General features: G+C 40.3%; 1 protein-coding gene across 3 annotated transcripts in view; it reads left to right on the top strand.

Moving 5' to 3' along the window:
* The window catches only part of PCSK5 (proprotein convertase subtilisin/kexin type 5), a 313374-nt gene that overhangs the window by 163206 nt on the left and 126175 nt on the right, over positions 1-23993 (top strand). For all 3 annotated transcript variants that reach the window (XM_060300834.1, XM_030876984.2, XM_060300835.1), the window contains one exon: positions 18341-18553. In XM_060300834.1, the coding sequence (XP_060156817.1) occupies positions 18341-18553 (213 nt within the window). The remainder of the gene's footprint in view (positions 1-18340; positions 18554-23993) is intronic.

Here is a 23993-nt window from a genome sequence, read left to right as displayed (position 1 = left end):
GTTTCAGGTGTACAGTAAAGTGATCCAGCTAGGTATATATTTTTCAGATTTTCTATCATAGGTTATTACAAGATATTGAATGTAGCCCCCTGTGCTATGCAGTAAATCCTGTTGCTTATCTGTTAGTCGTCGACTCCTAGTTTATCCCTACCTCCTCCCTTTCCCCTTTGGTAGCCATAGGTTTGTTTTCTGTGTCTGTGAAGCATACTCCACTCTTACTACCCATTGGCACATACTGCTTTCTCTACAGTATGTGGTCTTTGACTCTCTCCCATGACCTACTACTGTACAGACAAATCCTATTTGACCATCAAACTTCAGTTAAACTGCTACCTCTTCCCAGAAACCTTCTCACTGCCCAAGCTAGAATTTAGTGTATGTGCTCCCTACCTTATTTTTCCTATACTTTGTATTCTTCCTGGTATGTATAGTCTTTATCGTATTGTGCTCTCTGTCAGAGTTTTGCATGTATCTTCTTCACTAAATAGTAAGTTCTTGAAGAGCAGAGCTTGTACTGTACGCACCTTTGTGGGCTTTGCAAAACCCATAAAGTCCATTGAATTCTAGTGAGTACTCAGTGAATGTTTGTTGAATTTAATTTAATTTACTGCAAATTATGCTAACCATAGGGTTGTTATAAATTCAGCCCAGATTTGAAACAGTGGAATGCATGCAGTTGATTAAGGTAACATTGCAGCTGGAGTACAGATAATTACGATTCTTCCACCTTTGTGGGATTGGGGTTAGGGTTTTAATCAGAAGTCTGAGCTAAGCCGTCTCCTGGTTATTCTGAAAGAGACTGGAGGGAAGACTTCTGCACTTGTTCTGTATGCACTTTCTAACTATCGTTAGGTTTGCTTCAGACTTTTCTAGCTCTGTCAATTTTCAGCTACATTAGAATGCTTTGAAACTAAGTTGTTGGGTAGAATTTTCCTTTAATCACCAGTAATCAGGTGATTTCATTACCAAAACCTTGGGCTGCACATTACTGTTCTTTCTCTCTGTGTCATCAGTACAATGGTTATTCAAGTTAAGTCACTCATGCTTAGTTCATATTTAATTTTCAACTGCATGTGTATGACTCTTAACATAATAAAGAGCAATCTGAAATTTCTCATTAAAATGAATCTATTTATGTTAGTAGTACACATAGCCTCATGAGTATATATAGAGAGAGAATGTCCTGTATTCAGTAGCTATCATTAAATCAGGTGATATGGACCAATGATTTTCAAATTTATTATTGCTAGTGAATCTTTCATTCAATGGAAATCTTAACTGGAAGTCTAATATATAAAACAAATACAAATGTGGTACGTTGGTGGAAGGAAAAAAGAGCTAATATTAGAAACAAGATGATCTGAAAAAGTTATTCAGATATATAGAAAGATTATATTCAGAAATAAATAATTTAAAAAAACTTATTCTATTCTCATCATTAATTATAAAAGTAATCCATGCCTGTTACGGTAGATCATTACTATAATGATGAAATTAAAATAGATTTTCCTGTCCAACTAGATAACCATTGCTAGGAGTATGGACTACATCTTCCCATACTCCTGTGCACGTTCGTATACCAAATGGGGATCATATGTCTTTGCATGTTGCTGTTTTCACCTAACAGTGTATCATGCGTATCCTTCTGGGGCAATCCGGAGGATAGGACTCATTCATTTTACTCTTTCAAAATTTTTGGAGTATGGATATCCCATAATTTATTCAACTTTCAATTGAGGATCTCTCAAGGTTTTAATCTGGGAAAACAAGGACTTTAGTTTTAAAACAGACCATTTACTTTTAGAGTTAAGGCAGTAACAAAAGAAGTAACTCTTAAAAAGAACAAATTATTCTGACTTCTAGCATTGCACATCTAATTATGGAAAAGCAGCGGTGACTCATTTAAATGTGTTAAGATCAGCATGAGAGGGTTTTTATGTGTTTAATATACATGGGCTTGCAACTTAGTCTAGAGTTGAGTCTAGGATTTGTCATTTACTGCTCTCTGACCTGATTTAGATCAAATTACCTCTCTGCTTCCATTTCCTCATCTATAGTAGGGCAATAATAGTATTTACTTACAAAGATGTTACGAGTGCTAAGTGAGATGATAATGCATATAAAGCAATTGACACAGTACCTGGAACATAATAGGTGCTCAAGAAATACCATATATACGTTTTTCTTTCTTTGGAAAAGAGATCATGTTCTTCCAGAAAACTTTGTATTTATTCTCAGCCCCCCATTCTTTTCTCCTATAGCATTCCACACCGTGGAGTTCTAGATGATTCCATTTAGTTACTTGTAGTCGTAGATTAAAAATAATCTGATGAAAGTCAGCATAGACTTTCTGAGTTCTATAATGTCATTTATTTTGTTCTTCCTATGTCTATACTCACCTTCGATTTTACTTGCCTTATAAAAGCTCATCTTCAGTTTCATCAAGATAACCTCTCGGTATACAAATTCATTTCAGTTATCCATGTTTGTGATTTTTGAAGCAATATATTAGATAGCCTTTTCCAGGAAAAAGAAATCTTTCATTCTTCCACTATCAGGCATCAAATGAGTTGGTAAATTTTATATTCTTTGAGATTATTTTAATTTGTGTTCTTTGTATAATATATACTTTCAAATATATGGAAAATAATTGGATAATTACTTTATACAAAGTTAGATTATAGAACACAATAATGAAATAAATAAGTGATTTATTAGCTGAGTGATTTAAGGAATGAGGGAATAAGTGACTAAAAATAATTCCTTCAAGAAACTAGCTGAAAATCTATGTGGCAGTCTAAAGTCACCGTGACTTTAGACTGTTGCAGTTTTAACTACATCATCTAGAAACTACAGGAATTGGAATTTCTTCTTTTTATTAAGTTTAGCCAACTTCCGCACTGTAGATAAAAGACGGAAGAAGACGTCTAAGTTTTATACATAATACATAAAAGTTTCCCCATTCTAGCAACAAGACGAAACAAACATAGAAACTATCAAGACTATTTGAGCTAAGGAGAAGTGTTATGAATGCAATTAAACTGATGACTGGGGGGAAACAGAACTGATTTAGTTAGGGAGGACAGGGAGTCATCTTTGAGGAGGTGATATGTGAATGGAGACATAAGTGATAAGAAGCCAGTTAGGTGAAGAAATGTGGAAGGAATGCTCTGTGCAGAAGAAACAGCAAGAGCTAAAAAGCCCCCTGAGTGGAGAACGATTAGGGTGTATCTCCAGAACAGAATGCTAACTTGGGTGTTGGGAGCAACAAGAACAGAAAGTAGGCAGTAGTAGACGGCCACAGAAGTAGGCAGGGGGCTAGCTCAGCAGGGCGTCCTAAACCATGAAGGGGGTCTGCCTTTTAATCTGCTACAGAAAGCCAGTGGAGGTTTTCAGCAGAGGTAGTGGCCTGATGGAATACACAGTTTTAAAAGATCACTGCTGTGTAGAGAAGGGACTGCATGTGGGGCAAGGGATGGGAAGGCAAGAGAGGACGATTGAAATGGTCCAGGAAAGAGTTGATAATGAGTTGGACTTGGGTGTCAAGACATCTGGAGAGATGGGTGGCAAGAGAGAGAAGCTTAAGGATCAAGAAAGCTTTCACAAAGGAAATAAATACATTTTGCTCAGGGAGTCCAAGTATAGATTGCATCCATGCCTTCTGCTTGCTAATCAAAAAATGTAGCAAATATTGAATTTCAAAGTGCTCCCCATTTGTTTACTATAAGATAAGTATTTGGCCTAGTAAAATGGAACACTGTTTTCAAAGACGTTATAACAAAATCAAAATTGATTCCATTTATAGCCCCTTTAGAATTAATGTGCCAAAACTGCATTAGAGAAACTATGTTAAACAAACCATGTCACAATTGACAACTTGCTCTTTCTCTCAAAGATAGCACTATGTTTGCTGCTGCAGAGCTATAAAATTAAATGCAAGAATTAGAAGTATATCATTTGGGCTGCATGAAAATAATAATAGTAATACATTTAACATTTGCGAGACTACTATACTATAGTTACTCTCCTAAGCCCTAAAATAGATAACTTTTAATCTTCACAATAATTTCATAAGATATATACTCTTCTCCCCAATTTTGTAGAAAACAGATATTCAGCATAGCTAAAGAAGTCAGAATGTGGGCCTCAACGAAATCTAATAGATTTTTTTTTCAAGTTGTCATTTCTGTTCTGTTTGGCACATCTGTCTTCCTCCCTCCATCTGTGACCACATACTCTATCTTTTCTCCTGTTACCATGGTGAATTAATTGCTCTCCTACCTGAGTCCACTGCCTCCAATTCTTCACTTGACCCCATTCCTTCTCACCTCATCAGTGACATGGCTCAATCAGTTAGCTTCTCTTTCATCTTTAAAATTTCCCTCTCAACTGTATTATTGCCATCCACAAACGTTCACACTGTTAATTCTCCTATCTCAAAAGAGAGAGAGGAGAATCCATCTCTGGGCTCCTATCTCCTTCCAATTACTGCCTCATTTTTTTTTTCACTTTGAAACAAAATTCCTTGAAACTGTGGTCCATACTTGCCCTCTACAACCTCATTTGTCCTATCATCTGGGAAGCCATGGCATCAGGACTCTGCCCCATCATTCCACCGAAGCTGTTCTTATCAAGGTCACTGTGAAACCCAGTACTCTTCTCTGAGTTCTTATCTAATTTGTCCTGACAGGGACTCCTGCCTGGTTCTTTCTATCCACAATATAACATACATGCATTCCAACCCTTCAGAACCCCCTTTTGGCAATTTTTATCCCTTCTTCTATGTATTAGATTTACTTACCTTGTTAATTGATTGTCTCCTCCATGAAGGCCCTGAGTTTGACTGTTTTGTTCTCTACTGTATCCCAAGTACCCAAAACAGTGTCTTGTACTCTGTAGGTATTTAGTGAATGAATGTATGAATGACTTCCATGCCAATTTGCTGCGTATACTGAGTTAATTTTCTTAAGGGTCACACTTTCATTGTTTTTGTTTAATATTTTGGAAATGAGTTATTAACGTACGTTGAATAGTCTGGTGATTAGTGTACCCAGACTCTGCATTCAGACTCTTCAGTGGGTTCTAATACCTTGCCTTTTTCGAGTTAATTAGCCTCTCTGAGGATCAGTTTGTTCCTCTGTACAATGGAGCTAAATGCTAGTAATTAGTTTATAGGACTATTATGAGGATTATATGATTAATGCCTGTTAAATACTCATCAGAGTTCCTGGAACATAAGAATCTCTCATTATGTTATGAATCTTAATCATTATCATCACTAAAAGGGCAAGAGTAATAAAAGTGAAATACTGATTAATCATGTAAATATTATAAAAAGTTTTAATTGTTCCAAATCTCTGGGTTTAATCAATTTCATATTGCTGAATGGTCCTTAGGGAAGGTAAGTATATAATCTTGAGATTATTATTAAGGAATGGCCAAAATAAATGGGAGAAAATACCCAAGGTTTTCTAAAGCTTTTCCGTAAAACACTAATTAATAAAATGCTAAAAAGGGGGGGGGGTGGGGGGATTTTGCTTTCAAATGCACTTGAGAAACACCACTTATTATATGCGTCCTTTAGAAATTTAAAAGCATATTAAAGGCTCTGAGAAGTCCTGCAGTAGAGATGTGTTTAAGTTTATTTAATCAATGTTCTAAACTTTAACCACACCAAAGCTTTTATTTTCATGACTTTTTTGAATTGCTGTTAAATTTCACTTTAAGTTCTTTAGAATTGCTTAGTGAAAATTCAGCTAAACTTATTAGAGTCAGAATGTTAGAACTGGAAATAATTTTAGTGATTGGGTTGTTTTTACCAACACTGTTGTATTTATTTACTTGATGTCACCGCCATTCACCCAATCTCCCTTCCTAAAACTCATCATTTCCTCTTTTCTTCGATCTAGTCATCTAATAAGTCTTTCTTTCCTGGACTACTTCTGAAAAGTCTGTGGAATCTGCCCTCTTGTCCTCACAACTAGAACCAACATCTCTCGTATAGACTTTGGCAATAGCATAATTTCAAAACTTCCATCCTCCCAGCTTGAGCTTCAACTTTCAATTCAGCATGAACACCACAGCCACAGAAGTATTTTTATATGTAAATCTTGTCATTTGTCTTCTCTTTAAAACTCATCACTGCTCCCTGTGACCAACAGGGAACATTCTGAGCTTCTTAGGAGGACACATAGGGTCTCTTACAATTTTGGCAGGAGTCTCAGAATGAAAATCTTGAGAAAGGATAGTTGAAAAAAAAGTTGCTCTCATTCAAACAGATACGATTTCACTTACCATGGGATCCTTCGGATTGGCTCCTCGGTATGACTGGCAAAGACTTCCCTCAGGGGAAGCTCTTGGCTTCATCTGCCCACACAGTTCTAAATAAGAAATGATTTTATAAAATGAGTGAGTTGACTGACAATGTTTCAGAGATAGGGGACCCAAGGTTTGGTGTCAGAATAAGGAGCTAATTGCCTAAAATTGTCTTTGATAGACTCTTTCTTCATTCATTTATTTCTGGTTGCATTCAGGAAACACTCACTGGTGGTTATAATAGTCCAGGCACTTTGCTAGGTGCTAGTGGAAGGTGAATAATACTCAGGACTTGTCTTCAGGGAGCTCACCATGTAACAATGAGTAAAGGTTCTAGACAAAGAGCCATCAGACTCCCAGATCTGGTGAACAATAAGGACAGACTAAAGTACACACGATAACAAAACGTACTGTGTGCAGTCTAGTTGCCTTGCAGTCATCTTTTTTGCCCTAGTTGGGTTATTAAACTTTAATGATGCATTTGATATTCCTCAACAGGCATCTAATGCATTGACAGCATTTCACAGTTTCCTGACAAGTGTGTTTAATAATATCCTTTAGAAAACAAGCGAAAAACATAGAATTGAATCTTTTCTTTTTCCCATAATCAGAAAACCCTGTATTCGGATTACCAGTACTTCCCTGATTATTTTACTCAAAAAATATTTCTTAAGTATTCACTACATACCAAGCACTGGTTTGACGTTTAGCTTAATGTTTTATCTGGAGAAATCATGGGGCTCATTGTAGGTATTGTAGGATCATGGCTTATAGTGTTTGCTTTGCCATTTTATCTGCAAGTATACTTTCAATTTCAGATTCTTTTTATTTGAGCCTTTTAGGCTTTGGGGTTATCCATTAAGGCATTACAATGAATTCATGACAGAACCAGTGTCAAGGATGGGGAACAAAAGTAGGTGAAATCGGAATCGTTGGTCTCTAACTCCCTGTTGGAACAGTGGCCTTCATCCCATCCTCACTCTGCCCTTCTATTCAGGGGTCCCGATGGAAACTAGTCTCTTATGAAGTCTCTGATTAGTATATCTCCTTTCTATCATCAATTTCCTTTTCAATTCACCAGATTTTACAACTGATTGAATATTTAGAATATTTGCTGAAAGCACAAGCATGCTTTATTTTCACACATTGTCTCATTTACACACATGCACACACACAGTTTCTTCACCCTTAAATTAAAGGCACATGTTCACAAAAACAGGAGAGAAGAGGTATAATGAGCTTATATAATAAAGCAGTAATAATAATCATAATGAAATGAACCAATTCCACTCGGGAAGGATATGTTTTTATCTGATATACACCCAGCTGCAGCAGGCTTAGTACCCATTTGCATTTTAGTAAATGACAGATTGTTGTTAAATTAGTTGGCAAATGTTGTAAAACGTTGAAATAATATATGGGCAGGCAAAGATAGACAAGGGAGCTTTTTTTAATATCAGTTTCACTTCATGAAAATTGACTTTATTTATTTATTTAAATTTATTTATTTATTTTTGACTGCGTTAGGTCTTCGTTGCTACGCGCAGGCTTTCTCTAGTTGCGGCGAGCGGGGGCTACTCTTCGTTGAGGTGCGCGGGCTTCTCATTGCAGTGGCTTCTCTTCTTGCAGAGCACAGGCTCTAGGCACGTGGGCTTCACTAGTTGTGGCTCGCGGGCTCAATAGTTGTGGCTCGTGGGCTCTAGAGCGCAGGCTCAGTAGTTGTGGCTCACGGTCTTAGTTGGTTTGCGGCATGTGGGATCTTCCTGGACCAGGGCTTGAACCCATGTCCCCTGCATTGGCAGGCAGATTCTTAACCACTGCGCCACCAGGGAAGTCCCAAAAATTAACTTAAACTGGAGTTTATTTTTAAAATCCTCCCTTAGAATTTAACTATGTACTGATGGAACTCTGTGTTTTTAGAACTTTAACAAAGCTGAGAAGCGACTTGCCAAATGGACCCACTAGAACATTATCCATTTTGGAAACAAAGAAATAGATGTTTTCATAAATACATAGGTGGTTTCACGTTGTGTAATTGAAGATTATCTGATATCCAAGTATCAGATTTAGATTACTGTGTTCTTGTGAATTGTGATGCGTTTATATGGAAAGAAGCACAAATTTGTCCTAGCCTTGTATAATGCACGTCAGGTATCTATTGTCACCTTGTTTTTAGTTTAGAGATTTGTTATTAACACTGTGAGTGGTTTTTTTCAACTTTTGCAAATTCCATTCTAATTCCCTTTGTCCTACTCATGGATTAACCACATATCAGTAACAGTCCTCTTTTCTTTTAGTTTGTTTTGTTCAATTTTTAGTGACTCCTGGGCCACCTGGGGATAAATGAAGTCCATATCACGGGAGTCATTCTAATATAGTCTGGATGTCCCTGTTATAGGGAAGATACAAAATCATACAGAGATTGGATTAGGTCAACTTGAGGTTCATACCAATTCTGAGTGTCTGTGATTCTAAACATAGATTTGAAAAAGCTGATGGGGAGGACAGGTACATAAATTTCCTTCAACAAAACATGGCAGCAACCAGAAAAGAAAGGCCACTGTGTAATAAACAAGGATCAATTGAACTGAGTTGATAGTATCCGATGATTTAAACGTATATATGGCTTTTATTGCAGACTTCTTTTCACTGGCCCTGAGCCTACATTCCTCATCTTTAAGAGGAAAACAATCACATTTAATATTCAGGATTGTAAACATTATTATGATTATTACCTCTGATAGCCTCTCGAGTTAGGCATAGGGATAATTTTCACAGGACATCCCCCAGTTTCAAGATTTGAAAACCAAGTCTTGGCAAAGTAGGTAACCTGGTCATTAAGAAGCATGACTGTGGGTCAGACTCAGGTCTGCCTTCCGAGCCTGTGCTCCTGGCCCCCATGCTCCGTGTGATACCTGCTCTGAAGAAGTGCGTCATACAGGCCTGTCTCCGCATACTCAGCTCTCTGCCAACAGTAGTTTTAATTCTGGTCATGAAAGTGAACACTGCATCAGGGACCTTGCTCTCCTCTGGACTCCTGGGAAATTTATCATCTAGGCAAACTGATTTGGCATATCCTGAACTTCACTAGCTTCTCCCTTTTTCTTCATCCCTGGATGCAGCCTGTGATGATGTCGAAAGTATCGGCTTTAAAGTCACAAAGACCAGAGTTGAAATCTCAGTTTGGTTTCTCTCTTAGCATTTTGACCTGGAACAAGTTACTAAGTTATCAGAGCTTCCGTTTCCCTGAGACAAGGCTATGATAATACTTTATGGAGCCATCGTGAAAACTGACTGAGGTCTCACATACACAGTGCTCAGACCAATTGCTGGTCTCCCCCCGCGAGGAAGGCCACCGTTCGGTGCCTCTTTAAGGACCCTAGAGTATCCACCACAGTCTTGTAAATAATATAAGCTTAATATCAATTGTAATTTTTTCAGAAGTGTGATTTGCTTTCATTTGAATCAGGATTATGTTTATGGGAAGAAACTGTAAGGAGCTGATTTTCTGCCTTTCAGAAATGTTATGAGCTACTCCACAAAAGGTCAAAGTCATTGCTTCATGGAGTAGAGGCCTGTGTGACATTCAAGCCCCAGGATGGGCTCCAGAGAGCGGCAGCTTTGCTCACCCCTTCAGAGCTGAGCTGGGAGTTGGAACCAGCCCACAGGAGGCATTCTCTACCCCAGAGCTAACTTAGAGAAGAGTATTAACTTTTCAATATTGCTGGAGTATCCATCCTTCTTTCCAAGTGCCTTTCCAAACATTTGCAATAAATTCCTTTCATACCCCTATTGATAATAAATGTTTTTATTCTCTGTGAAAGGAATTTTTCAAATTCTCCTTCAGTATAATTTAAAGGTGATGGTATCTTTCTGGGCAGTTTGAAAATAGGGAATTAATGTGAATATGGAAAATATCCTTCTCCATTTCATGAGTCTGGCTCTCCTGAAAGTCTGAGCATGACATTGCATTTGCTGTGCGATGATCCAACGTGGAGAAACCTTTGGGAGGTGTGTCTCTTTTTCCCTCAAAATGGGAGTGCTGGGATGGTGAATGTCCAGAATACCTGCGTTGGTGCTGTTCATTCTTGTGATTATTTCAGAGGGCAGATGACATTCAAACGTACTCTTTCAGTTGCTTGGAATGAGAAATTGACAAACCCAATCTGCATGCTTCTCCCCGCGACCGGTGTTAGCCTTCCCCAGGCCCTGGGAAAACTGCTGGAACAGGGCTCAGAGCTTGCAGGACTGTGGGAGTGACCAGAAGTAAATAATAACCTGAGTCTTTCTGAGGCTTCTTTGAGTCAGATGAGGAAGACAAGGGCTGAGAAAAAAAAGGGGATGGGCATTGATCAATATGAATTGACCATAGATAAACATGAAAAGCAGACAATTACTTGGGGATTGTTGATTTGGCAAATGAGATAAAGCAGGAAGGGAAGGGTTTTGGGGTTTGTTTCTGGTTTTTTTGTTTTTCCTCTAATGCACTATTGCTAAGCAATATGTCTCTAAACCACGTTGTCAAGCATTTTTAGGAATACCCAGTGTCAGTACTAGTCAGCGGGGATGAGCATTGGTTGAGCTGAGACTGGATTATCTGGTCCTAGCTTTTCTGCCACTGAATGGCTCTGCTCACTTTAGTCCCTTAATTTCCTTACGTAGAAATGTAAAATTTCACTGTACGAACCTCTTATGTGTCCAGCTTTAAATAACATCCATAGCACATTCTTCGCCTCCACGTTTTTATTATGTGGAGTTTCTAAATGTACATCGAATCTGCAGGTTAACAGGAATAAAATGATTTGCTTGAAAGCATATTTATTTCCATTAGTAAACACACCTGGTCTTTATTTACTCCTAGATCTTCTACTATCCTTTCTCCATGAAAGACTGATTTGCTTCTTCTAATTCTACTTTAGAAGTAAACAAAGTAAACGAAATCTACCCTGATGTAATACTACTCCCAGGAGCCAAGGGTTACACCATTGAGCACTTGGTGATAAGGTGGGAGAAGCTGTATTATGTGTCCAGGTCCTCTGTCAGCTCTTCTGAAGAAAGGGAAGCTCTGATGACAGGACTGATTCTACAAGCCTTCAGTGAGCTGATGCTCTATTGAATTTATATTCTGGCAGATGTGGTGAATAAGCAACTCAATTTGGGTTTTTTTCTTCTTTCTATTCACACCATAAATATAAAAGTAGCTTTTTATCAGGAACCTGAATCTGGGGTAGTTCTGTATTTGCGCTGTTGATCGATCATTCTTTACACTAGTCTTTGGCCGTATGACTGCAAGTGTCCTTTTAGAAAACTGAGCTAAGGTCACCTTTGGGTTCCCTGAATTCAGTGCATCATGCTTCTCCTTCATGTACTAGAACACAAAGAATATCATGGAAAGACCCTAAATGTAGACATAAGTGGCGTTTTTAAATGTGGCATTTTACCAGAAATGCTTACAACTGTTGTCACCAGCAGCTGGTCCCACAATCATAATCAGGCTCTCTATTCCTTTAAAAGGGAAGTCGACTGCATTTGGTATGCTCCGGAAACGTATACAATCGATTTTCATTTGTGCCGGATAAAATTAATGTCATCACGAATAACTGCATCTAATATTTTTAGTGTGTTATTAAAAAGTCAACAGAACATAAAAAATTGCTGGGCTTCCCTGGTGGCGCAGTGGTTGAGAGTCCGCCTGCCGATGCAGGGGACACGGGTTCGTGCCCCGGTGTGGGAAGATCCCACATGCCGCGGAGCGGCTGGGCCCGTGAGCCATGGCCACTGAGCCTGCGCCGTCCGGAGCCTGTGCTCCGCAACAGGAGAGGCCACAGCAGTGAGAGGCCCGCGTACCGAAAAAAAAAAGCTATATGTATTTTTAAATTCTGAAACAAACATCTTGGGTGAGCTACAAAAACCTTTCCAAAGTTTGTCGTTGCTCTTGTTTTGCGTTTACGTCATGATTCTGGACCCAGACCTGTTTCTTTCAGTGACCCCTGCTCTGTTAAGGAACAGGATTTATTTTGTCAGAATGTTTTTGAGCTTTAAAAGATGAACAGTTCTCTCTTCACGTCTCAGCTACCAAATAGTTGTAGGTGTCCTTGTCTTTCTCCAACCTCTTTCAACCTGAAGCCCCTGTATCTGTGAACCACGTATGGAAGAGCTTCCGTAGAGGGCTGCGCTCGTCTCTCACTGATATACGAAGATCAGAAAAAAGCAGGGAGCAGAGCAATGAGGGGCTTTGGTAAACTGGGTATCAGGCTGTACTTGGAAGACATCACACTTAAAAGAGAGTTCCTCCTCCTACAGTTGTTTTACTGTGTCTCTTCATGTCGACACATACAGATATGTAGGTTCTGATCAGACTTACTGGTCTCCCTCTCCTGTCTCCACCCTACTCTCCTTACATGATAGTGTGCCCATTACTTAATGTTACTCAGTTTTTTTAATCTGTAGAAATGCATGTCTAATTTGCTTGACGTTAAGTAATAGATGTGAAAGCACCCAGCACAATGTCCCGTCTTTTGTATTGCAAGAAGCCTCTGGTCACTTAGTCATGTCCCTTTAAGAATACAGTTGACCCTTGAACAACACAGGTGTGAACTGCAGAGGTCCACTTTGAGGCGGATTTTTTTCTTCAGTGGTAAGTACTATAGTACTACACAGTCTGCAGTTGGTTGAGTCCACAGATATGGAGGAACGGTATATAGAGAGGGCTGACTCGAAGTTATACATAGATTTTCAACCGTGCGGAGGGTTGGCACCCCTGTTCCCCACCATTGTTTAAGGGTCAACTCTACTTTCTAAGCAATATGGAAAAGAAGTAGTATTAAAATACCAAATACAATCTAGCTGTATTGGCTGAAAAATTATCACACCGTTTTAAAGAAAGAAATTTAGTTCCATTAAAGTCTATACCTCTCTAAACCTGACTTGCAATGTATGATTTAATTGATAACGCAGCATAAAGTATCCTTTTCTGACCTGAACCACAAGAAAATCCAGTTTTTTTCCAGCCTTTAATAATAATGTTTATGGCGTATATAAATTAACTTTTGTAGGGCATACTTGAGAAGAAACACATACACAATTAGATAGATACACAATGAAAGAGAATCTTTAGAATTTGGTCAAATTGGTCCTGTGTGGGGCTTCCCTGGTGACGCAGTGGTTGAGAGTCCGCCTGCCGATGCAGAGGACGCGGGTTCGTGCCCTGGTCCAGGAGGATCCTGCATACCGTGGAGCGGCTGGGTCCGTCGGCCATGGCCGCTGAGCCTGCGCGTCCGGAGCCTGTGCTCCGCAATGGGAGAGGCCACAGCAGTGAGAGGCCCACGTACTGCAAAAAAAAAAAAAAAAAAAAAATTGGTCCTGTGTGGATTTCACAGTATATTTCGCTGTAAATTTACTAACTTTTAACTTGGCACCCAGTTAAATTAGAGGATTCTTTTCCTTTCCTCATACAAAGTTATATTAATATAACCAGTTGTAATCACAGTACTTTACCGAACTATACAATAATGTTATTTCCTACACTTCGGGAAAATACGTGTCTCAAAGATCCTTTTCTCTTTATAATATTCTGCCCACTTTCCCCTCTCCCTACATCCCACATTAAGATTTAATTCTTAAATTACTCTGAGCTTTAGAGAAATGTCCAGATTTCTTTTTACCACATATGTTTTGGTTTTCTGAATATTGCCCACTAATGAAAATTCCCTGTGCATCTGTAGTAAATAAACCTTTGAATTGCTAATTGTTTCAGATCAGCCCCCGAGATCTTTAGCAGCTGTCTTTATGGCATTTTCAGCCCACAGATTCAGTCTGTTTGTTTCTGGGATTTTAATCATCAGTCATACACACAGGCGCAAAGGTCAGGTTGCCTTGTAGACAGAGTGGTGGCAACATCTGCATGTGCTGTAGCCTCCACGGGGGTGCGGCTCCTCCTTTATCTCCTTCTCTCACCTTGTGTTAGTCAGCTCAGGCTGCCGTCAGAGAATGCCACAGCCTGGGTGGCTTAAACAACAACAGTGGATTTTCTCACTGTCTGGAGGCCAGACGTCTGGAAGTGCATGATCAGGGTGCGAGCAGAGTTAGGTTCTGGTGATGCCTCTCTCCTCAGCTTGCACACAGCTGCCTTCTTACAGTGTTGTCACAAGGCCTTTCCTCTGTGCACACACTTTTGTTGTCTCATCTTCTTAAAAGGACGCCAGTCCTGTCTGATTAGGGCCCCACCCTTATGATCTCATTAACCTTAATTACTTTTTAAGGGCTCTATCTTCAAACACAGTCACCCTGGGAATGTGAAGGTACATCTTCCATTCAGTCCTCCAGCTCCCTGTCTCCCCTTCTCTCCACAAGCCTCATGCTCTAGGGTACTGATCTCTATGGGATCCAGGTCCTCTGGCTTCTGCTGGGGTTCAGCCTTGGGATACATTGGCAAAAAATGGGAGAGAGGGAGGAAGAGACTGGGGTCTTGCTCAGCACACATTCCCCTGGCTTCTTCCCTGCAGGGCCGACATGGGTTGGCGAGTCCCCTGACCAGATTTCAACTCCTATTAGCCCCTCTGTCTCCCGTTTCAGTGACTCCTCTCTCCCTGGCTCCCTTTAGGCAGTTACTGACCCCATACCCTCCTTTGGAGTTTGCCTTTGCCATGCCCAGTGGAATTTAAGCTTTGGCTCTGGCCTTAGTGAGCATTTCCAATTCCCAGTTTGCTCATCTGTAAAATAATGATATAGACTTGAATTGTGCAGAATAATGTTTGTACAGTCCTTGGTACGTAGTAAGTTTCTGTAAATGTTAGCCTCTGTGGTTTTTAGTGCACAGTGAACCTTCTATGTATAAAACGCTCCTTGATTATAAAACAAAAATTATCTCTTGGGCTTCCCTCGTGGCACCATGGTTGAGAGTCCGCCTGCCGATGCAGGGGACACGGGTTCGTGCCCCGGTCCGGGAGGATCCCACATGCCGCGGAGCGGCTGGGCCCGTGAGCCATGGCCGCTGAGCCTGCGCGTCCGGAGCCTGTGCTCCACAACGGGAGAGGCCACAACAGTGAGAGGCCCGCGTACCGCAGGAAAAAAAAAAAAAAGATGTTAAAATAAATAAAGTATTATCTCTTAAGAATTAGCCCTAGGTTTTCCCTCTCAATAGAGGAATAAATGTGTTTGTTTCTGTTTATAAAAATCATACATGGTCATGGAAGGAAGGTATAAAAAGAAAATAAAATTCTTTCCTAATCTTACCAAACAGGATAAGTTCTACTACATCGTCACTTGATGGTAGCTTTAAGCGTAAAACTGTACTACACGTTAACTTCATTGCGCACACATGCACATACACTTTTTTCTAAACTGAGACTATACTGTATCATTTTGTAGCCTACATTTGTAATGATATTACAACATAAAAGTACCTTCCGAACATTGTCTTATTATTCTTTTAAAATGAAATACGTTTTTAGAGATCTTTTCAGTCATAATTTTACACAGATACATGAACGAGATTGTGCCATATGTGCTTTTTCATCATTTTGTGGGTTTTAATCTATTACCTTGTTATGGTTCTGTTTAAACCAGGTAGGTTTTGTCATTATCTCATGTGTTCTGTTGACAGGTCAGGTAAAGCTTTGCTGTGACCGTGCTTCTTCCCGATGACACAGCCCCTCAGTGTGTGATGGGGAGGGCACATTTTGGTGATGAAATGGAACCTTCTTATTCTTCCCTGGCTGCGACGTTCTGTCTCTGATGTATAGACCTGAGTCAGTCGCCAGAGTTTCTCAATCTGGCCACCCACACCATAGTGAGGAGTAATTCCCTCTGGAGAATTGGAAGCATTGGACAAAATCCTTAGTTTATGATGGGTTGGTGATTTTTGCATCCTTCTCTATGTTTCATGAATATTTGGATGGGAAACTGAAGGATGGTAAACCAGGTCCAGCTGTCTAGTGGCAATAACATCCAGAAGTTCCTCCCCCTCTCCATGAATTTTTCCCATTCCTGTGTAATCATATTGCATTTTTCCACATTGAAGGGCAAAAAGAAATCCATGCTCAGGTCAGGTCAAATCCTGTTATAAATATTCTGTTCCCTGAGGATTCAAGGTCAGGGAGAGTTTATCAAAGATACTCCAGATTCTTTGTCATCTCTCTTTCCTTGGCTCTTTTTTCCAGAAATTCCAGGACAACACTCCAAATACTTTTTCCTCCACCTGACACCAGAAGAGCTGGGGCCTGGAAAGAAGAAAGAGGTTTAGTCATCACTAGCTTTGGGACTTTGGTTCGCACTTCCTAATTACAAAGTGATAGACTTGACCTACGTGTCCTCCAGCATGCCTTGTAGTTTTAAAATGGTAGACTTTCTGAAGGATTCAGCTGTAACTGTTCTGAGAGATGCTCTTCACTTTGGCTTATGTTTCTCTTTTCTTCTGAAGATCTCATCTTACAGAGAAAAATAGTCCATATGCTTCAATACATCTGTGTTCTACGTTGCTTCTTCTCCTTAATTATTTTATGACCTTAGGAAAGTCTTTGAGTTTATGCCAAGTTTGGGCATAAAGCATGTAAGAAAAACTTCTTGGGTCTGGTTGAAGAAGGTATCCACAGTCAAATATGTTTGCAAATTACTTCAGATCGTGCCTCCCTCTTAGTTTTGCAATGAACCGTCACTCACTAAAGACTCTTAGAAGTTCTGCAATAAGGGAACCTGTTTAATTTTGCTTAATTCAGAATTTCCCAAACATATTTGATCTTGAAATCCTTTTATTTCTGGTAGCATCCATAACATCCCTCATAATTAATATCCCTGCCATGCATAGAGGAAGCACAGCTCTGGAAGGAAGGCATCATCCCAAATTCTGCCCTTTATTGGTGATGTGATCTCAGAATAAATACATTACCTCTGTGCACCTCACATTGCTCATATATCAAATGCGGGTACATAATAGCGGCCACTTCATGTGGATGAAGATTTATAGGAATATAATATGACTATGGTAATTGTGACTAATAATATTCCAACTCTGAGGTCTGGCTGTCTGGGTTCAAATTTTGTCTTTCCACTTACTGGCTTGTGACCTTAAAAACATTACTTCTTTACCTCAATTCTTCATCAGTGTGATGGGGACAAAAATTGTACCATTCTCACAGAGTTGTTGGAGGAATTCAGTCTGATTCATGTAAAACATTTAGAATTGTGCTTGGCCCACGGTAGGTACCTAGTAAAATGTTAGCCCTTATGATCGTCACTGTTTGTGCTCTTGTTACTTCTATGACTGTATCAGGTGAAAGGTAATATTTTAGTTTCTTTTTTTAATTGGGATATAATTGACATTAGTTTCAAGTATACAACACTAATGGTTCAATATTTGTATATATTTGTGAAACGATCACCACTGTGAGTCTAGTTAACACCCATCACCATACATAGTTACAGTTTTTTTCTTGTGATGAGAGATTTTAAGATCTCTCTTGGCAACTTTCAAATGTGCAATACAGTAGTATTAACCGTAGTCGTCATGGTGTACATTGCATCCAGATTAGTTCTGTCTTTTCTTTTATAAATCTATTTATTTATTTTTGGGGTGCGTTGGGTCTTCGTTGCTACGCACAGGCTTTCTCTAGTTGCGGCGAGCGGGGGCTACTCTTCACGGGGGCTTCTCTTGTTGCGGAGCACGGGCTGCAGGTGCACGGGCTTCAGTAGTTGTGGCTCGTGGGCTCTAGAAAGCAGGCTCAGTATTTGTGGCACGGGGGCTTAGTTGCTCCGCGGCATGTGGGATCTTCGCGGACCAGCAATTGAACCCGTGTCCCCTGCATTGGCAGGTGGATTCTTAATCACTGCGCCACCAGGGAAGTCCTATATTAGTTTTTAAAAGCAACTCCTCTTACTTCAGAAAGCAGCTTAGATCCAGCACATTATTAATGCAGCATCGTACCCCTTCTGCAAATGCTTCATTCTGCCATGTTGATATTGATCTTGTCTTCATCTAGAGTCTGTGACCCATGTCTTCCATCATCTAAGTTTTTCTGTTTGTGTGCAGGGGCGGAGAGGCCTCGGCTCTGTTTTTGTCTGGGCATCGGGAAATGGTGGGAGGAGCAAAGACCACTGCTCCTGTGATGGCTACACCAACAGCATCTACACCATCTCCATCAGCAGCACAGCCGAAAGTGGAAAGAAGCCTTGGTACCTGGAAGAGTGTTCGTCCACGCTGGCCACAACCTACAGCAGCGGAGAGTCCTATGATAAGAAAATAGTATGTGACATTTGCATGTCTGGCATGATTGGTTTATTTATCTTTCACTTTGAAACACAAATGGAGACCATACATTTATATGCACAAGTAATATATGGAAATAGAAAGATTAGCTGATTACTCAACACAGGTATTTGTAAATATTACCATTCCGTTACCAAGTCGTTGAAAAAGCCTGTCTGGGTCATTACATTCCAGCATTGAATGTGGCCTTAGACATGATTAAGCTTCAGTTTTATTGAAGACAAATGAATGGACTACATTCACCTTGTGAGTTGGTGGCAGAGAAAAGACTGGGTGGGATTCTCAGCCCAGTTCCCTATCGCTCTGTCCCCGTACTGCCTTTGAACTTCAGCTTGAGTACTTTGGTTTCAAAGTAAGTACAACGAATTCAGTGCGACCTAAACCTATGTAAAAGGTGCTTCTCTAACACTGCAGCACAGAGTTTGCCTGAACGAGAAGCACAGTAGTCCTGTGTGATCTGCTTACCAACATGCTCTGCTCTCTATGCAGATGGTAAAATGGTTAAGAGTTTAGGTTTGCAGGACCAGCCGGCATGGCTTTCGTTCACTCTGGAACTATTTACTAGCTGGGTAACTTTGGATACATAATTTTTCTGTCTCAAGATCCTCACCTGTAAAATGAGGGCATTTAGTAATACCTAGTTCATGGAGTTATTTCAGTGATTATGAGCAAGTAGATAGAAAGTGCTTTGCACACTACCTGACCCATTGGTGCTCAAAAGAGGTCTGACTTTTAGGATGCCCCACACTGTGCGACTGACTCTAAATTTCAGACACCTTTGCACTTTGCTCTTTTCCTGATCGTGGTTGTATAAAATGTCTCGGGGTTTGTCTTTCTAAAGTGGAGCTAAGCTGCTATACATGACACTTTTTAGCATTTAGCCAACACCCTGCTTTCAGATCCTGTGATTCACGCAGGTTTGGTTCACTCTGCGATGCTCCCTCTGGCTTTATACGGCAGTGGAAATAGAGGTGATAAGATACTACCTCCTTCCTGTAATTCTTCATCCATATCTATTTGGTTCCTCTTGATTCCTGATTACTATAGGATTTTCACGTTTGATTTCTCGGCTACCTTTCACTATCCTCTTAAGTTACATTTTTCAGATTGATTTAAATAAAAACTGCCTACCCCTATGCATATCCCATCTGTGCCCATCTTTCTCTAATCCCTTCATAATAATTGGGTTAAAAATATGCACATGAGTAACCCTGGAAGTACCTCCATCATACATCAGTAAACATATTCCACAATACAAAGTGAAATATAAAAGGAGAAAATACAGAGATGACAAGTTTTGAAGTTCCATGGCTTTCTTCATGGGAAAGTGATGCTCTATGATACTTTACCATCATTATGGAAATGTTTTAATCTAGGAATGTTCCTTTGGCTTTCAAATTTGCTCATCTCTCAGAGCTCCTGGTCAAGGCCCACTAATACTGAGTGGCATCCGTCAGTTCTGCATCATGAAAATCCTGATGAAAACTCTCTGGAATAAGAATTGTCTTCCCAAACTTCTAGAGTCTGAAGGCATGTTAATGAAAACTCGCCATTGCTTCAAAGTAAATATGCCCATCTAGTGCTATTATTTCCTATGGGGCAGTTGTTGTGAGAGAGGTGTTTTTAAGTTCCATAAGTGCCTTCCTTAAGGGAAGATTATAATCCAATGGGCAAAATATCAAGGAGGAAGGAAGTGTTGCCGGGTCCCAGATGGAAGAGGACAGTGCAGATAGAGGGACCTCAAAATTGCTACCCTGAGATTTACTCCTTACACTTGACCTTCCTGGGCTTTTCATCACTACTTACTGTGATGGTGTGGTAGCTGCTATGACCCCCATTGACTGGGTGGTCATTTAGGATTCTTCCACAGACGGACAAATCGATCATTCTGTGGTGAGGGGATAGGGCTTGAGAGGAAAGATGGACGCCATGATTTAATGTCAGTATCCTTGATTCAGGTCATATTTCACTTTTCCCTTGTTGCTGCTTCTGATATCAGAACCTTTACTGACTCACTGAATATATAAAGTGACCTGTTTACCTTTTACTTGGCTCTGCCTTTTGTTTAACCTCTCCCATTTTCGTAGCAGCAATTGTACGAATTTTTCTCTAGCCAGTTCTCAGATTCTCTTGTTTTACCTGAACCTCCAGATTACCCTCAGTTGGAGAGGAATGTGGTAGCTGTTCCCAGTTATAATCTCTAGCTACGGACAGACCACTCAGTGGCTAAGTAACCTCTACCGAGTCTTGGTTTCCTCCTCCGTAAAATGGAGGTAAAGCCAGAACCAGCCTCATAAATTTTCATGAAGACAGCAATATACTGAGCCTAAGGTACTTACACAACGCCTGTGGCAACGAGCCACCTAGTAAGTGGCTGGTACCCTTGTTCCCTAAGTCAGGGTAGCTTTCTGTATCGTGGGAGCTTAGGCTGGTCGTTTTTCCAGCTGTTGTTAACAGAGGTGCTTGTCGCACCTTCGTTTTTCCAATCTGTAGAACCATGATCCGTTCCACCCACCCCGTAAAGAATGGCACTTTGATGGTAAACATGTTAACAGTTTGAACGTGAGGAGAGTTGGCGGCAACATCAGGCTTTTATGGTCCAGCTGCTCCTTTTCCTTCTAGATGTCAGAATGACAAATAATCCTGCTCTGCGCTTGGGACCTTTTCTTCACCATGCTTTGAACCAGATGTCTGTGGTCCCTCAGAGATGCCCGCATCCTGTTAGTGGCATCCGTGATTGAGTGTTACAGGAACAGCAGTGTCTCCCTTTGTTCTGGGGCTCCCCTCCCCAGTCCATCCATTTCCTTTTGTCATTTGCAGCTTCTTCAGAAGAGCACAGTTGTCATTCTTCATTCATAGAGCACCTTTGTGAGTTGAACTGAGGCAGACGCTGAGGATCCAGGAGAGAGGAAAGATCTCACTGCTTCTGGGAAAGCACTTTGGTTAAATAATTTTTTCTTGTCCTTTTCATGGTGTGCAAGTAGGAAAACCTTGCCCTGAGTTTCAGAACGTAGCCAAGTCTCCATCCCTTGGTTTCCTACCATCACTATCGTACAGTTGTGGACCTTGGTATTCCACGCATGCTTTAATAGCTTCGGATCAGTGATGGCCTTGAACCTTATTATAGCAAGTGAAGCAACTAAAATATCAAGATTACTATGATAAGAAGCTCCCCTATAAGGTAAATAGAAATCAGTTGAAGTGACTGGTTATTATGAAATAATGTTTTTATTAACAACACCGTATGCATTTTATTCCATGCCAGACATGTAGTACATTTACAGTTATATTAACATGTCATAAATATAACATTTTTTGCCCTTCTGATGTGTGCCTGGTAGTGTGCTATGCACATTGAATGCATCCTCTCTTTGTATCCCCAAAACATTATGCAGGAAGATCAAGTATTGTCCCCACTCTACAGATGAGAAAACTAAAGTCTGAAAGGTTAAAAGAAACACACGTAGTGAGTGGTAGAGTCTGGATTCCAACCAAAGTTGTGTTGAACCCCCAGCCCACCTTGTAACCAATGTGCTGTCATGCCCCAGATCCTTCCCAGGGACCTCCAGCATGGGGCTGTATAAAAGAATGGTGCTTTTCTTGCCTGTTTGGGGTTCTCTTCACAGTGATTTAAAAAAAAAAGAAAAGTATGCGGACTATATAGGCATCCACTGTTTTTCAGTACTTGGCCCACTCGTTCTTTTTGAATATGGAAAGTAATTTTAATTTTTAAATTTATTACCTTTACTTTCATTTATATTCTTGATGACAGTGTATTCAAATTTTATACACTCCAAATACAATGAGCAATTTGCTTTGTAGTCCTTTAGATCAGCGTTGTCCAGTAGGACTTTCTGCTAGGATGGAAAGGTTCTCCATCTGTGCTGCCAAAATGGTAGTCACTAGACACACGTGGCTGTCGAGCATGTTAAATATGGCCAGTGCGTGGAAGAACTTTAATTTTAATTCCGATTAAATTTTAACTGATTTAAATTTAAATATCCACATGGGACTATTGGTGATTGTATTGAACAGCACATTTTTATTTTTATGGCTCACTAATTTTGAATTTCATGCCGTTAGACCTCTTCCTAACCCCCTCAGACGATCGGTCGGTCTTCTGGCAAAACACCTAAGCCCTTTGCCAGTCTAAGTGGCTAATTCCCGTGGCCTGGCGTTGAACTCCCCAAAGTTACCTTTTGCCTTTTGTGTGATTTCAAACCAGGGCCCTCCTGTGCGACTCGCGTCATCTGGCAGGAACACTCTTTTCCCAGAAACCACTTCATTTATGCCTCTTCTCCAATTTCCTATCAGGGAGGCTGTTCTTCCTCACCTTCCCCTGAAAGAATGGCACTCCCCTCCCCCCAAACTCTACTCTTTTATCCTGTTCAGTTTTCTTTCTGGCATCCTTAGAGCTACTTAACATGATGTTATACATTTTTTTATTGACTGTTTTCCATGCTAGAATGGAAACAACTTGAGGTTGAAGACTTTGTTCTTTCCCAGAGCCTGAGCTTGATAAATGTTCAGGAGTAACTGACATTGAGAAAGATAGAAGCCTCACAAGGCATTTAAACAGTCACAGGAGGCAGGTAGGTACTCTCTTTCAGAGAATCTTCCTCTACTGGTAGGTTGGAGAAAGGCAGAGGGTACGTGACAATATATTTCACATAGGAAATTGCCTACAGGAATCCCGCTGTAGAAAGCTGTACATCCAACCATCCTTAGTGTCAAGGAGCCTTAAAGATCCTGTCTTTATGTAACCCTTCACTACCTCCTGAATTTCTCCCAAGTTCTTTGATAGAGATAAAGCTCCCCTCCCTCCCCAGTCACTCCCATCATTAAATTATATTTCTTTGGGGACTTGTTCAGCCTTTGTCTTTTTTTCCTCTAGTAATTTGTCTCAGTGATTGGAATATGGGGGCCATCGTATGCCTCCTGGGTCTTGTGAGCCCGGGTTTAAATATATGCTCTGCTCAGCCCTCTTCTGATGTCATTTTATTTATTTGTGTTCAAAACAAACTTGCTGCCTGGGGTATCTCAGGGTTGGCCTGAAAGACCAGTTCCATCGGAGGAATTATCTTATTGCTTTTAATATTCCTAAGCAGCCACACATTTCCTTTTGCAGAAAGTACCCTCTGCACTAACGAATTTGTTATTCAGATGCAGTCATTGCTATCATCTCTCTGTTTCTCCTTTTGATTTGGGAAATGTCATGATTTTTCATGAGTGAAAGACTAGCAAATCCAGATGTGTTTAGTTTGTATAGACGTCTGATCCATATTCTCTTGAGAATGTTAAAAAGAGGGAAGGAAAATGTCTAAAAAATTCTGATTTTTGACTCTGGCCCAAAGGAGAATGGCGATACCCACTGGTTGACGGGGGCTGGATCCCAAGGCCAGTTTCGCCATAATTG

This window comes from Globicephala melas, chromosome 6, assembly GCF_963455315.2.
Source record: "Globicephala melas chromosome 6, mGloMel1.2, whole genome shotgun sequence".
NCBI lineage: Eukaryota > Metazoa > Chordata > Mammalia > Artiodactyla > Delphinidae > Globicephala > Globicephala melas.
This window is presented reverse-complemented; position numbering and strand designations above follow the sequence as displayed.